Raw genomic sequence first — 15,461 nt, 5'->3', positions numbered from 1 at the left:
TTAACAAAGTAAGTTTATCTAACGGTGATAAAAACAAAGTAAGACTTACTTTGTCAAAAACAAAGTAAGCATAGCCTAACCCTATAATAATACTACGTAAAGTCAATACAATTCTGTCCAAAATATTATTAGACTCCATTACTGAAAAAAATAATTTCTCAATTGTCCGACGGTCTATCGAGACTCGAGTCCACCCCAATCCTCTGGTCCCGCCCCTGTGTACTACTGGTCTTAATAAAAGCATAGAGAGATCGATAGATATGCTACGAGTCTCTTACTTTTTCGAATATGCGTCAAACCGTAGGCTGATACAAAAGTAAAATCGGTAGCAGAACTACAGGTTTCGAATTACAAAAAAAATTATAATTTCGGTAAATTAGAAACGGCTAGGATGTCTACCGGTTAAAGAAACCCATACAGCTCCTACCTGTTTTGCCATGGGTTAGCAGAAACCCAGCCATATTGAGGATTAAATGCTCAAAAGAGCCCCCATTTGGGGGCAAAATCCGTATAAGCTCAAGTTCAAATCCTCGCAGATCCAGAAAAAGAGATTAACAAATTCCTCCTTGAATAGCATTTTCTCTTACTCTCTCGCTTCGCCCTTCTCTGCCTCCAGTCCAGATTCGAAAGAAGAAGAAAGGTTTCTTTCTCAATATTATATTAGCTTACACTTTACTTCATCGACCTGCTTAACTTCTGTTTCTTACTTTTTGTGTTTAAGCTTTTCCAGCTCAGACCTGTTTGTGTCTTACTTCTGGTTCTGCAATTGTTTGCTTCACTTCCATTTTGCTCCGATCTTTTCTTTTTTCGCTTAATTTATGTGAAATTGTATTTGGTTTACAGCATTGCGCTAGCTGCTGTCTCTCGAGCTTGAATGAGTAAAAATTTCATCATATTTGCTTCAATTTTCTCATTGTGTTTACTTAGAATCAATCAAATTCAAGCTTACTACAAACTTCTTCAGGTTTCTAGTATTAATAGGTGATGAATTTACTGCATAACTTACCTGGTTACTTCAATTTTTGGTAGAATAATATAGTACGATATCGGAGATTATCAAGATTAAAGGAGATAGTCAGATTTGGAGTTTTCCTGTCATTCGATTGATGCTGTTCACAGAAATAGTTTAGGATTTAAGTGTTTCTTGACAAACAACTTTTTAATTCTTGCGAGGAAGGAAACAGAACTCAATGTAAATCAATTTAAAAAACACTTTTGTTTTCCAGTTTTTGGTGGTTAATGTGAGTTTTTCTCTGTATATTTTCTGATATCCATCTCTTTGGTTCCTTCTCATCTATGTTGCACGGAAATCTTCTTCATTAGTGTTTATGCGTTTCGTGTCGGTTTTCATTTCTTTTCCCATTACCGTTATCTAGCTAATTTTTCTTAAAAATAACGTTCCCCGGTATCCATATCCGTTTCTGTTTCCGTGCAACATAGCTACTCATTGATACTAATCTTGTTCATTAGCAGTACATCTATAATTTCTTTACCTGTCACTTTTATGTTACATCTATGTATCAAAAGTTTTAAGTTACATTTTCTGTGCCATGGATCAATGGTGAAACCATGAGCTTGATCAATGGAAGCATTTAAGCTTGTTGATACAAAAGAATTGGAAGCCTTAATTCAGCTTGGCATTCTGGCGAGGGGTATTCCATAGAGTTGCCACTGAGTTACTGAGTTTGTGAGAAGTTTTTTCTGCAGCAGGAGAATGTACTGTCGAAACCTGATACTTGGCTCTGTCAGATAGTATACTGAGACTAGGAGAAATCTTATCATTCTACATTTTTTCTGGACATATCAACTGTTTTTGCTGGATATGATGATCCTTTTTCTCTCTTTACTTTATTAAGTATTGTTAAGAGATCCTACACTGTTGCCCATTAGCAACACTACTAAGGTCCTAGAGAAATGCTTTGTTTGTGGCAGAAGCTCCAAGAAGGAGATGGTGCTAGATGCTGTGGTGACAGGAAATAATAAGGATATATAGTTGATGTTTACAGGCCTCACAGTGCAAAGAGATTGATGTTGTTTTCAATAGAATAGGTGTTACCTTGTATGATGAAAGTCACATCTAGGATCTAGGATATAGATAGTGCAGCGTATAGAATCAATCTGTGTTTAGTAAACAGCTATGATGCACGAAACTCATCATGACACCCGTTTCAGCGTTTCCGGCAGATGTGGGAAACGGAAACTCTCGAAAACTGATACGAAAGGTTTCCTGGCACGTTTCGGTAATTACCCAAAATATGAAACACAGTCTCTCAGTTTTTAAACAGTTTTCTCGGCCTATTTCGATCAAAATTTTGGAAATTCAAACTTTCTATTTTGTAATTCCTATTCAGTCTAAGATTAAGAAAATTGAAATTTCCTATTTGACTGATAACTGCTTTCTTGTATCCTTCAATTTAAAAAACTTACATATATTTTTTTATCCTATAATTTATGTCTCTTAAATCTCGATTGAGTTTGGACTTTCTTCATCTTGTTCTTCCTTCTTTTTTTTTTGGCAAAAAACATAATTAATCCCTTGAACTTTACATGTTTTAAGGATCAAGCTCTTGATCAATTATTTTTCCGCATTGAGCCATTGAACATTGATTCTGTTACGGATCCAGCCTTATTTAACATTTCCGTCGAGTTTGGGCGACACGCATCGTTAGGGCGATTCGGATAAAATATGAGTTTATTGATTAGGATAAATAGAGAGTAAAAAGCAAAAAGAAATATCAATTTCCAGTATCTTCTCCTCTTCCATTTCGTGATTTTCAGCATTAGAATCGCTAAATCGATCTTTCTTCTAATACCAAAATCTATTTCTAGCAGGTTCTTCCAAGCTCGATTTTCAGCTTGAAAGAACATAGTGAAAATCGATTTCTGTAATTTCTTTTTACTTCGTTAAGAGGTTGAATCCCTCAAAGGCTCGTGTTGCCCAAACTCGAGGGAAAAGTTAAATAAGAGCGGATTCCATAACAGAATCAATGATCACAGACTCAATGTGGAAAAATAATTGATCAGATCCTTAAAACATACCAAGTTGAAGGGCTTAATTATGCTTTTTAACATTTTTTTAAAAATATTTTTAATATTTATAAATATGTAACTATATTTTGAATATTTACATGTTTTCTTAGAAATTAGGTTTCCCAGTGTCCTTTTCCGCTTTCATTTTTGTATCGGTTTCCCTGCAATATAGATAGTAATAGGATATAGAATTATTTGGCTTTCCCTTAACTAACATGAGTTTTGTACTAGTTGTTTGTTGATTTTGTTATTCATAATCTAATTAAAGGAATGAAAGATTACATTTGATAGTTAGAGCACATTGGATACAAGATTGAAAAGAAAATACAGAATCAAGCAGACATACAACCTATTCCATACCGAGTATTAGGGAAGACGAAAAAGAGTCCACTACAGACAACACCAACCATGATAGGAAAACTGTCCATGACTTGTTCCATCTCCTTAACATGATTAGGGAACAAGCAATGAGTAACCCTATGATCAGAAAACGCAATGGCGACAAACACCATAACAGACATGATAGCATGAACAAAATCATTTAGCCCAACATTATACCTCTCATCTTTAGGGACTTGAACAGCAAGTCCAGGTTTGAAAACAGCCAAACCATTTGGGGTAACAAAGCCATAGTAGACCTTGCCATCAGAACCTTTGAAACTGTCTGTGAAATGGAAGAAGAAGCAAGAGAGTGCACAGAGGGAAAGAAGTAGAAGAAGCATTAGAACTGCAACATGAGTGCATTCTCCACTCTTGAGTATGGATGGAAGAACCATCTCGAAGGTTAAAAGTGTTCCTGTAGGAAGGAAATTAACAAGCATTGCTGTTTTTGACAGAGTGCTTTGGACTCCCTTAGACATTGCTCGCATTTTCCTTCCCGGTTCTTTTGAGGGTGGTGCTGGTGGCGGCGGCGGTGGTGGTTCAGACGAAAATGGTGTTTGTTGATCAGTTTTAGGGGATGTTGTGTAGATTTTGATTCCCACTTCTTCTACTGTTTGCTGCTCCATCTTATCTCAGATGATTAAGGAATTGCTTTCATGTATGTGTATATTTATCACAAGATAATGCTTAACCGTCTTTCAATTTCAAATCTATCTATCTATCTATCTATCTATACTTACAAACTGCTGCTGATGTGGCATTCTAAGATTTTTTTGAGAATTTTTTTTTTATTGAAAAAACTGAAAGTACTCCATCTGCCTTTGCAGTTTTGTGGTAGTTTTAAGTTTTCTCTCATGCAAACCGTCTCAATTAGAATTCCCTTGAGCCGACAAAGGTTGAACTGATTCTCATTCTTACTTGCTTCTAATCTCCTATTAGATCTGCATGCCGGCTGCATATGCCAAATTCTGATCTTCCTGGAACTGATCTGCAACTCTGGAAGAGGTAAAGTTTCTAATGTCCATTTTGTAATGAATTTTGTGGATTATTCACTTTTTGTTCCACTTTTTTCCTCTTTTGATTAAAACGGCCCTGTTAATATTGTTGAAAGGTTCTATAGTTTGAGTTGAGAGTTAATTGTAGCTGTTTATCTCAGGTCTTTTAGGGTCTGTTTGGTTACTGGTTCCTGCTTCTGTTTGCTGTTTGCCTTTAGAAAATGCTGCTTTTTTTTTGTTTGCTGTTTGCTTTTAGAAAATGCTGCTTTTTCAAAAAGCAGGGATACAGGACGTGTCTAACCAAACACCTCAAACACCCTCTTAGAAATCAAGCTATCCATAGCAAATGATATTTGCTTTAGAGCTTTTGACTAGATTAAACTAGATTGTTTGAGAGTTAACAATATCTAATTTGGTTTTGCATTTTAATTTCTCGAACTCAAGCTCATTTTTATGGGATGAATTGATTTCGTCAGTTTGGAAAAAATTGCAATGATTTAGGTAAGAATTTGCATCCGAAATTTAGAGGAATTTCATGCAGATGCAAATTCCTCTTGCGATCTGCACTTGAAATCTACACTGTCTTTTACTACTCATCCCTTCTGGCGAGATCGCTCGACTTTTGTATCTGTTCTTTGAATTTAGTTTGTTGTTCGTTCTCAATTTGGAGGACCTCTTCTTTCTCCTGGAGGCAACTCAGTTCTTTGAATTTGTTATCACTTAATCTCTCCAGCTGACAAGATTTTCTTGACTTACAGGGTAAATTGTGGTTTTTACTTATCTTTCTCATCTTTATTAGAGCTCCTTATGTCTGGGCAATGTTTAAAACCAAGGCGGGCGCTTGAAATCGAAAATCCGCTCCGATTTTCCCTGATTAATCCCTCTAATTTTTAGCCGCTTGGACTCCGTCTCGACGCCGCCTATAAACAACAACAACAACAAAACCTTAGTCCCGAAATAATTCGGGATCGGCACATGTTTTTCTATATTAAATAATTTTATATCGTCTATTAATATACTAAAAGCGGGATACTAAAACTGGTTATGTGGCTGAATTTTAGAGATTGTGTTGACGTGGCATTTTTCTAGAGCTCCTTTGTTCGTAGATTTTTTTTATCTCACGATCTTACGCGTTTATGGAAATAAGAACTAACCACTTATGCTTTATGAACTTTTTAATTCATTTAAATTAGAATTTTTTTTGTTTGTTTTAATTGTCATCAAATTACCCACTCAAAATAAGTCTTGTGGTTTCATCGATTTGTAAAAAAAGTCCACGTGGTTTAAAAGTATGTGCTTTTTGCCGTTTACAAACTTAATCATCCATTCAAAAATTATTGCTGTGACTATTTACCCTGAAAGATGGCGCGATTTAGAATAATTAAAAATACTGATTTTGTAAATTATTCAAAATTCAAAGTTTAACTTTGTAAATTAACTAAACCACAAATATTGTTTGATCGAAAAATTGACTCATATCATTTAACGATAAAATTCATAAAATATAGATATATATTTAAATAAACTTTTAAACCACGAATATTGTGTTTATAAATCAGTCAAACCGTAAAGTTTATTTTATATTTTTTCCATTTTCTTGTCAAATGGACGGCATTGTGTATTATTAAACCTAAAAATTGATAGTCGGATTCTCACCAAAACATTCAAATAGAAATTAATTAATTAATTAATTAACTAAAAAAATATAATCGTTAATTCGTTTCTAGAAGAAACATTGATGAAAAAAAAAATGTAAGAGTATTTGTCAGATTGTCACCTAGAGCTGGTAAAAATAATGATATGAAATCCACAAGTAGTTTTAATGTTTAGATTTAGCTTAGTAAATAATGTGTTATTTTTAGATTAAAACGAATTGATATAAAAGATTTTGGATTAGATTAGGATTGATATGTTAACACGAAAATGACACGAATATTTGAAAGGATTAATTTAAAAAAAAAATATGTGGTTTTGCTAATTTGAAAATTTGTGGTTTTTTTTGTTGTTAAAAATAGAGGATTAAGATTTTTTCTATTTATAAATCAATAATTTTTAGATTGATATTAACAATTTGACAGTTGATGATTTCAAAATAGAAAATTTGAAGAATTAAATTTGTTTTGTATCATATTTATTATAAAATCATATTTTTTATTTTTCAAAATCATTATTTTTATTAATTTTTTCTCTCCTAACCAAACACCACGTTAAAGACCTCAAAACTAAAAAGTTGAAGAATTAAAATTGCTTAGAATATCATCCATTCTTAAAATTTTTTATATTGATGTTTAATCTCACTATCACAATTAGGGCTGGGCACGGATCCCGGAGATACTGGACCGGACCGAATATCCGAGGAAAAAACTCCAGAATTGGACCGGGCCGTTGACTTTTTTTGAAGAATCGAACTGGATTGGACCGTTGACTTTTCGTCAAAGAACTGGACCGAACTGGACCGAAATTTATCCAGGACCGGACCGATAACCGAATTGGATTGGATTGGATTGGACCGAACTGAAATAACCGAAAGTTTAGCAATAATAAATTTATATTTCATACATTAACTTTATATAAAGAGAAATATTATATAATATATAGTTATATATTTTGTAAGGTTTGGTAAACTAATTACAATAATATAAATTTATAATTTATTAATAAGGTATAACATTATTATTGTTAATCGCCTTAACCATCTAAACCAATTCTACTTCTTATTAACCATTTAATTAAGTAACAAATATTAGAAGTTTTAAATATTAAAATTTTTAAACATTTTATAAAATAGAATCTCGTGCTTCTTTACCCCATTCTCTCTGCTTCGATTTTTTTCTACGGTTCTATCTCCTCCATTGCACTCCATCGCTGCTACCACCTCACACGCCGCCACCTCCACCTTGCACACCGCCACCTCCACCTTTTACCGATCTAAAGTCTGGTAAGTTTTCTAAACTCTGAACTTTTATATTTCAATTTCTAAACTCTGTGTTGCGTACATTGTGTAGATTTGAAGTTTTATATGTTCTGTGTTATATTTGAAGTTTTATATGTTAGGGTATTAGATATAGTTCTTAATTAATTCACAGAAGCTTCCTCTCATGGAAAATCAATTAGGAAAATTTTCTTCACCTGGTTTTTCAGCCATGGAAAATTTTCTAGACAGCCACTCCCACCTTTCCCATCTCATCACCTCTTGTTCAATCGGGTATTATGGGGTCTTATAGCTAAGCAATAAACTTCAAACATCACCTACACTTTCTAATATAAACATCAATATAAGGGACCTATAAAGCTACAAAAAATGGAGGAAATCTTCGTGAAATTATGCATATAAGAGAAGGGAGATATCAGTCACTTGAAGAATGTTTGGCTCGTGAATACAGAATCACTCTTCGGACTATTTCTTCACAAATCTCCAATAATTTATAGTGGAAATTCATATGAACAATTGAACATGTTTTGTGTTATTTACTTTTTTTAGTCCATTTCGCAGTATGAACTGTCTTAATTTGGAACGCCTGTTTATTCTCTTGGGAAAAATTTGCATATTATGATCTCAAATCATGTTAATTGTTTGGTGAATCATGATTGACCTTGAATCGCATTGTAATTTTGTGTTTGCCGAATTAATTTTGTGTTTATTCTGTATATGATTCTTTAAGTGAATCTTGTCGTCTTATGCTTCTATTTTATCATATCTATTGTGGTGGAAGGTTAATGTTATGCGATATCTTGCTTTATCCAAAGTTGTAAAAGATGTTTTTGCAATTCAATGCTCAACTGTGGCTTCTGAATCTATGTTTACCACAAATGGTAAAACTTTGGATCAATTTATGAGTTTTTTTAACTCCTGCTACAACTGCGGTTTTAATTTGTTGTCAAGATTGGTTGAAAACTTCAACTCAAGCTTTCAAGCATGAAGAAGAAGTTGAAGATCTTGAAGCTATTGAAGAAGGTAATATTTACTTAGCAATTATATTTCATAGTTTTATTTTAATTAAATGTTTATGAATACTAACTATATAAATGTTATTTAATTTGTAGAAATTAGTTTTGATCCTGAAATTGCATCATCTCTTTTATCCATATTTCAATTGGATATCTAAGGTTTTTTTGACCGAATCAAATGCACTTTGGTAAGCATATTTTTTTCCTTTTACTTTTTGCTAGTGTGTTGATTAATTTTATTGAAGTGAAAGCTAATTAATTTAACATTTGTTGATTCACTAATATGGTAAATTTTATATGTTTAGATTGATGTTTGGCTTTTACTGCCTTTGCTTTGGAAAACAAGGAATTTGTTGCGTTAAGAAGATTCAATTACAAATTGGGATGATGATTAGGGAGATTTTGCTAATGAAGTGTTGTCTTTTTTGAATTAAAGGTTGTTTGTTTTTATGGATTTGTTATTTTGTAACTTTGATTTTGTGGGTTTTTTTTGCCTTGTTGTCTACCGTAACTTTTAATACTTTGATTTTATTGGGTTTTTTTAGCCTTGTTGTCTACTGTAACTTTTAATGAATGTTGTTTACTTCCTAAAAAAATATCATTTATTTCAAGTTATGTAAGATAATAAAATTTTATATTTTATTATTTTATAAATTAAATTTTTAATTTATTTTTTAGGACTTAAACTATTAGATATTTATCCGAATCACCGAAAAATTATATTGGATTGGACCGGAACCGAATCTCCGAATCCCCGAACTGGACTGGACTGAAATTTTGGGGCAATTCAATTCTGGAGATTTATTCTTTCAATCCAATTCTAGAGATTTCATTTTATTAATCTCCGAATTTCAATCCAATACTGGAGATTCATGAATCCCCGACTTGGACCGAACTGTGCCCAGCCATAATGCAACCTAAAAAATTTTGATTTGTAAATTGAAAAGAACTTTCGATCCTCTGTTTTTTAACAAAAAAAAAAAAACCATAACCATTTGTAAATTAGTGAAATCACATTAACTCTATTTAAAATTATTGTTATATTCTGTCATGTTTTTACATGTTATTTTTATTGATAAATGTAATACAATTAGAATTAGGGAAAAGTACAAAAATAAACTTGTGGTTTCACCTGTTTTCGATTGCAGCCTTGTGGTTTAAAAGTTTACAAAATGGTACATTGAGGTTCATTCCGTTAGCAAACACATACCAAATTGACTAACGGTGTTAAAAGTCAAAGGGAAAAAAGTTAATTTGGTCCTTATATTTATTTATTTTATAAATTAACCCCCCTTATTATCTAATTATCACAAACAAACCTCAAAATTAAAAATAAAAATCAAATACACCTTCTCCTCCATCTCTCTCTAATTTCTTATTTTTTTCTTCTTTATCTCTCACCTCTCCCTAAAAATACAAAATCAAAAATACAAAAATTATTTACAAAACCAGCTTTCGAAAAAAAAAAAAAAAGCTCGACCTCCCTGCCCACTCTATCCACAAAAAGCATACGCAACCCATTGTCCTCCCTGCCCACCTCAACTTCAGGTAAAACAATCTGCAAACCTTCTTTTCCTCTTCTGGCATTGTGAGTTGTTGGAAATGGTTCTCCATTGTTGATGAAAACTCCTAAGACCAATTCTCTTTGTACTGTCTTGAAAATCTCTTCCAAACCAGAGTCAAATATTTACTAGCAGCCAGGGCCGTCTTAAACATTTTTGGGGCCTGTGCTAAATGAAAAAAAAAAACTGGACCCTATTCATTAAAAAAATTAATACTTTCATATAATAATAATGTTTCTTTCTTGTTCAAACATTCATTTTTCCTTTTATTAATATATTGCGGGTTTGACAGTTCTTGGACCATGGGTGTTCACCCCGCCCTAGTTCTGTCTCGTCCCAATTTCTATCAAAAAAAAATGTTTCTACAAAATGAAACACTAAAATACTTTTAACTTTATTTAAATATAATAAAATAATTAAATTAGATATTGTATAATAACAATAAAAAAAATTGGGACCCTTAAGACTTTTAGAGTGTTAATTTTCTGGATAAATTAACATTTACTTAAATTTTCACATAATAATTAATCATAATAAGACTTTTAGATAATAAAAAATTGGACCCCTTAAGACTTTTAGATTTGTATAATAAAAAAATTGGACCCTCTTAAATTTGGGCCATGTGCGGAAGAGCTCATTGTACACCCTTCTCCTACTCCCCTGCTAGCAGCAATCAATCATCAATTAAGATCAAAGCCCACAGCAATTCACCACCACTGCCTTCACCTGGAACTCGCCGGACACAAGAGACTAGCTAGACACGATTCGCGCAGAAACAGGAAAAATGGCTTCGAAGTCCAAACCGATCGCACAAAATACCGGAAACAGTACTCACCAAAAACCTCTCACAAGAAACCTGGAGAGACAACTCTCACTTGCACAGCCGTCGCCAATCTCTGACTAGGTTGAAGGAGCCGCCACCGCACTTAAATCGCGATTGCCGAACTCACAGTCTAGGGTTTGGAAATCGCGGCAACGTACCTGGAGAGACCTAGAGACTAATTTTTTTTTTATCTTATCATGAAATTATTCATTGATGAAAATGAAGTTGATGAAGTTCATAAAGAAATTGATGTTGGAAAGCTTGACTTGAATGATAGATAAAAGTTCATTGATAAGATTTTTAAGGCTGCTGAAGAAGATAACGAGAAATTCTTGTCCACATTCAGAAATAATTTGGTAAAGGAATAATTTTTGTATTTTTGATTTTGTATTTTTAGAGAGAGGAGAGAGAAAGAAAAAAAATTAGAAATTAGAAAGAGATAGAGGAAAAGGTGTATTTGATTTTTATTTTTAATTTTGGGGTTTCTTTGTGATAATTAGATAATAAGGGGAGTTAATTTATAAAATAAATAAATATAAGGACCAAATTAACTCTTTTCCTTTTGACTTTTAACACCGTTAGTCAATTTGGTATGTGTTTGCTAACGGAATGAACCTCAATGTACCATTTTGTAAATTTTTAAACCACAAGGCTGCAATCGAAAACAGGTGTAACCACAAGGTTTATTTTTGTACTTTTCCCTTAGAATTATTACATGCAAACACGCCCCCGACATAATATTAATGGACTTTTCTTTTTAGGAAAATATTAGCAGACTTTTGGATGATTACTGTTAACATATTAATTCAAAAATGACATAAATATTTAAAAATAGCACAATATCCTCATATATTTTTAAAAGTCACCATTAATATACGCATGTAGTAAAATTGCATGTGATCTGAAAGCATGACATGAAATCGATACTAACTCGATTAAGGGTCTGTTTGGTTCAGCTGTTAGTTAATAGCCGTTGCGGTTGCTGTTAACGGTTTGTTATTAGCTGTTTTAATTATTAGTGTTTTGTAAAATTAATGTTGATGTTAGTATTTAAAAGGTCCAATATGGACATGTTTTAAAAATATTTTCTGGAAATAAAAAAATAATTTTGTCAATAACAAATAACTACAAACAACTGTTTATGAAAAACTCCAAAAATGAATTTTTCGTTAAAAGCTCTAAAACGCAACAGTTTCCAGAGAAAATGCTAAACAATGCGGTTATATAAACCTACCCAAACACTTTATTTCTTGCAGTTTGGAGTGAAACGCTAAACGCTTTTCTGAAAATCTAAAACAAACACTCACTAAGTTAACATAAAAAATTTAAAACTAAGTTAGGATTGACTCATTTTTACACTAATATAAAATTGACACGACACAAACCCGATAATTGTCACCACGAAACTTTAGTTTATGATATTAATGTTGTGAGAATATTGGATTTGGCTTTGGCAACACAAGAGGGCTGCGGTGGCTAAAAAAAATCAAAGCAATTGACCAAAATTTCAAAATTCAAAAGGAAAGAAAAAGAGAAATTGAAATAAATTAAGATAAAATAAGGAGATATAAATATATATACTATGAATAGATAGTTTTTAGGGTAAAGTACAAAAAAAAAAAAAAAACCCTGTGGTTTCCGACTTTTGCAAACAAGGTCCCGTGTTTTAAAAGCGTACAAACGGGGGTCTGTGGTACCAGCCGTTAACAAAGAAGGTATTTTTTATGGATGCCGTTAAGTTGGGCTGACTTGTCACTTTGACTGAAAATTGCACCAAGGGCAATTATCATGTTTGGAAAATTTTACTTGACAAATTTAGTTCAGTGCACAGAAAATTGAGAAAGAACTTTCCCAAGCATCAATAGCAATCCAACAAAGTCTATCAACTCAATACTTAGAACCATTATAAATACTTAAAGACATACCACAATGAACTGCAATCCTGGAAATTTTGAACCAGAGTCTGTATGGACCAAAAAAGAAGAGGAAAAGCGAATTTGGGGATGGAATTTCTCAAGCCTTTTATACCACAACTGGGATGCGAAAGGATGAAATTGCCCTTGGTGCAATTTTCAGTCAAAGTGCCAGGTCAACCCAACTTAACGGCATCCATAAAAAATCTCTTCTTTGTTAATGGCTAGTACCACAGACCCTCGTTTGTACGCTTTTAAAACACGGGACTTTGTTTGCAAAAGTCGGAAACCACATGGTTTTTTTGTACTTTACCCTAGTTTTTACTTTTCACTAATTAGGCACTAATTAGGATTATGTAAGTCAACTTAATTTAAATTTAACAAATCTTAATTTAATATTGTTGTATAGTTTTGATAATTTACCCAACTTATAACTAAATTTTAAATTAATAGAATTAGTCGGAGCTTTACATATTTGATATCTTTAGTGGGATCGGGTATAAAAAATACCCCTAACGTTTACATCGAGGAATAATTTTACCCCTAATATTTAAAATGGTGCAATTTTACCCCTAATGTTAGCAGTGAAGAGCAATTCTATCTCTAACGTTGACAAGTTTAGTCAATTTCAGATATTATTATAAATACAGATATTTTGTTCTTTATTATGCACCAATTGTATATCAGTTCGTTATATATATATACGATTTAATAACGGAATTGAAAATTAATATTTATAAATTCGGTGATTTTTTTTGAATTTTTATTAACCAAATCGTACAATAGATAGTGTAAACAAAGGTCTAACTCACCCAAAAAGGTACCTCAAAGGGTGAGGATTGTCTCACATATTTAAGGAGCCATATAGCTTCCCCATTTAGCAATGTGGGATGTTTAACAGATAGTATATTTTTTTTAAAAAAAAATTAGTTCTAATAATATGTTTATATGATTTGTTACTAAGATTTATGAAGTGTAGATGACAAGATTTATGACCGAGAAAACAGTTTGATGAATTATTCCTCAAATTGACCCAACTTGACAACATTAAGGATAAAATTGCTTTTAGCTGCCAACATTAGAGATAAAATTGCATCATTTTAGACGTTAATGATAAAATTGCCCTTGGTTATAAATGTTAGGGGTATTTTTGTACCTTATTCCATCTTTATTTGTTGGTTGGGTTCAATTCAATCCTCATTTCATTAAAATATGGATTTTTTAATAAATAATTGCCCTAAAACATACGCGCTCAAGTTGTTCATTTCGGTCACTCTGCTTCCTGAATTTAAGAGACAACCTATTAACCACTTCAATTCTCTGAAAGTAACATAACACGTCCTTTATTTTTCTCACTCGGAGAAGATTTTGACCTATGAATACCACTCATCTTTATAACGTAGCTTTTCGGAATGATATTTTAAAGTGTGTATGAGTTTAGAGAGACTATAACAAAATATGCTCCAAAAATGGATAAATTGTTTTGAAGGGAAAACCCAAATTGCAATTGGAAAGTCAACCGCCAACGAGGGTTGGTCCAAGTGGTAATGAGTTGAATATCTGCTTGTTAGACTTAAGGTTCGATTCCCGAAACTTAACACATTATACTAAAATATATTATTTTATTTTATCTCTTGTCCATATCATTTTTGACAACTTAAAAAAAAAATGCACCAATAGCAAACAACTAAATCATTCGTTTATATATTAAAAAAAAAGATAAAGTATGGGTGTCAAAAAAAAGTGTCAATGTTGTCATAAAAAAAACTAAGCCAACTATTGTTGCTCCAATGAAAGACATTCTTTGATAGAATATTCCACCTCATCAAATAATCTTTCAAGCGCCTCCCATTAGAAATGTTCTTAAAAGCATCTCTAATAGAGGTTGCGGTGCCTTCTATGCTTACTTTGTTTTTTCTACTATTGGATGAGCTTATATTGTCAAAGCACCATCCAATAGTAGAAAAAAAAAAGTAAGACTTACTTTATAAAAAACAAAGTAAGCATAGTCTAACCCTAGAGCTTGCTATAAAAATTGCCTAAAATTAACACGTCATAATAAAATATAATATTTTATTTTATAACTCATCAAAATCACTTTTGTCAACTTTTGTTAAAAAAACACTCCAATAGTAATCAATATTTTTTTTTAATGAACTTTAAGTTACTTCTAGAGGTTAGAGTTTGTAGGTTAAAGGAAGTAACATTTAACTTCCATTAACATTTATTTACTGTCCAAAAACAACTCTCAAACAAGATTAATATGATATTTAACATTGCATTACTTCCATTTACCTATGTTAACTCCCACCTAAATAAGAACTTAAAAGAAAAATCAACTATTAATATTTCTTAAGGTTAAGGTGCAAAAATACTCCTGACGTTTTGGATCGGGAGCAATTTTATCCTTAATATCTAAAATGATACAATTTTACTCCTAACATTAGAAGCCAATAATAATTTTACCCCTAACGTTGATAAATTGGGTCAATTTGATAAATAATTCATCAAATTGTCTTCTCGGTCATGAATCTTGTCATCTACATTTCATACGTGCGTCATTTTGCTAAATCGAACTTGTTTAATTTTTTTTTGTATATATGCGCGTTAAAATTTGAATGGTCAAGAACCAATTTTAAGTGAATAAAAAAAAACAATTTTAAGTATTAGTATACAATTTCTCAAAATTAACCTAGATTTTTTTTAATAGTCCTAACATGTAAAAAAAAATTGGATTTAGGGAGGGCTGAAAATGTAAAAAAAAATCAAAAAAAATTGATTTCAAATGGCCTATCAGGCCCAAAAAAAT

The 15,461-nt window shown here is 32.1% G+C and overlaps 1 protein-coding gene and 2 long non-coding RNA genes across 3 annotated transcripts; 2 read left to right on the top strand and 1 right to left on the bottom strand.

Annotated features, from left to right (window-relative positions):
• The first annotated feature begins 289 nt into the window (after positions 1-289).
• On the top strand, positions 290-5,571 carry LOC136228750 (uncharacterized). The gene is made up of 3 exons (XR_010688830.1): positions 290-640; positions 4,351-4,416; positions 5,165-5,571. It is a non-coding gene; the product is annotated as an uncharacterized lncRNA (long non-coding RNA).
• Positions 2,077-4,206, bottom strand: LOC136228749 (protein DMP8-like). Its single transcript, XM_066017218.1, has one exon. The coding sequence runs from the start codon at positions 4,035-4,037 to the stop codon at positions 3,363-3,365; it is 675 nt and encodes a 224-aa protein (XP_065873290.1). The 5' UTR covers positions 4,038-4,206; the 3' UTR covers positions 2,077-3,362.
• A 946-nt stretch (positions 5,572-6,517) lies between the features above and the next one.
• On the top strand, positions 6,518-8,890 carry LOC136228751 (uncharacterized). Its single transcript, XR_010688831.1, has 4 exons — positions 6,518-7,344; positions 8,290-8,361; positions 8,451-8,542; positions 8,660-8,890. It is a non-coding gene; the product is annotated as an uncharacterized lncRNA (long non-coding RNA).
• The last annotated feature ends 6,571 nt before the right edge of the window (positions 8,891-15,461 follow it).

This window comes from Euphorbia lathyris, chromosome 5 (genome assembly GCF_963576675.1).
Source record: "Euphorbia lathyris chromosome 5, ddEupLath1.1, whole genome shotgun sequence".
NCBI classification, from domain to species: domain Eukaryota; kingdom Viridiplantae; phylum Streptophyta; class Magnoliopsida; order Malpighiales; family Euphorbiaceae; genus Euphorbia; species Euphorbia lathyris.
This window is presented reverse-complemented; position numbering and strand designations above follow the sequence as displayed.

Excerpts from the sequence above, each read along its gene's own strand:
- LOC136228749 (XM_066017218.1), bottom strand. The coding sequence starts at position 4,037 with ATGGAGCAGCAAACAGTAGAAGAAGTGGGAATCAAAATCTACACAACA.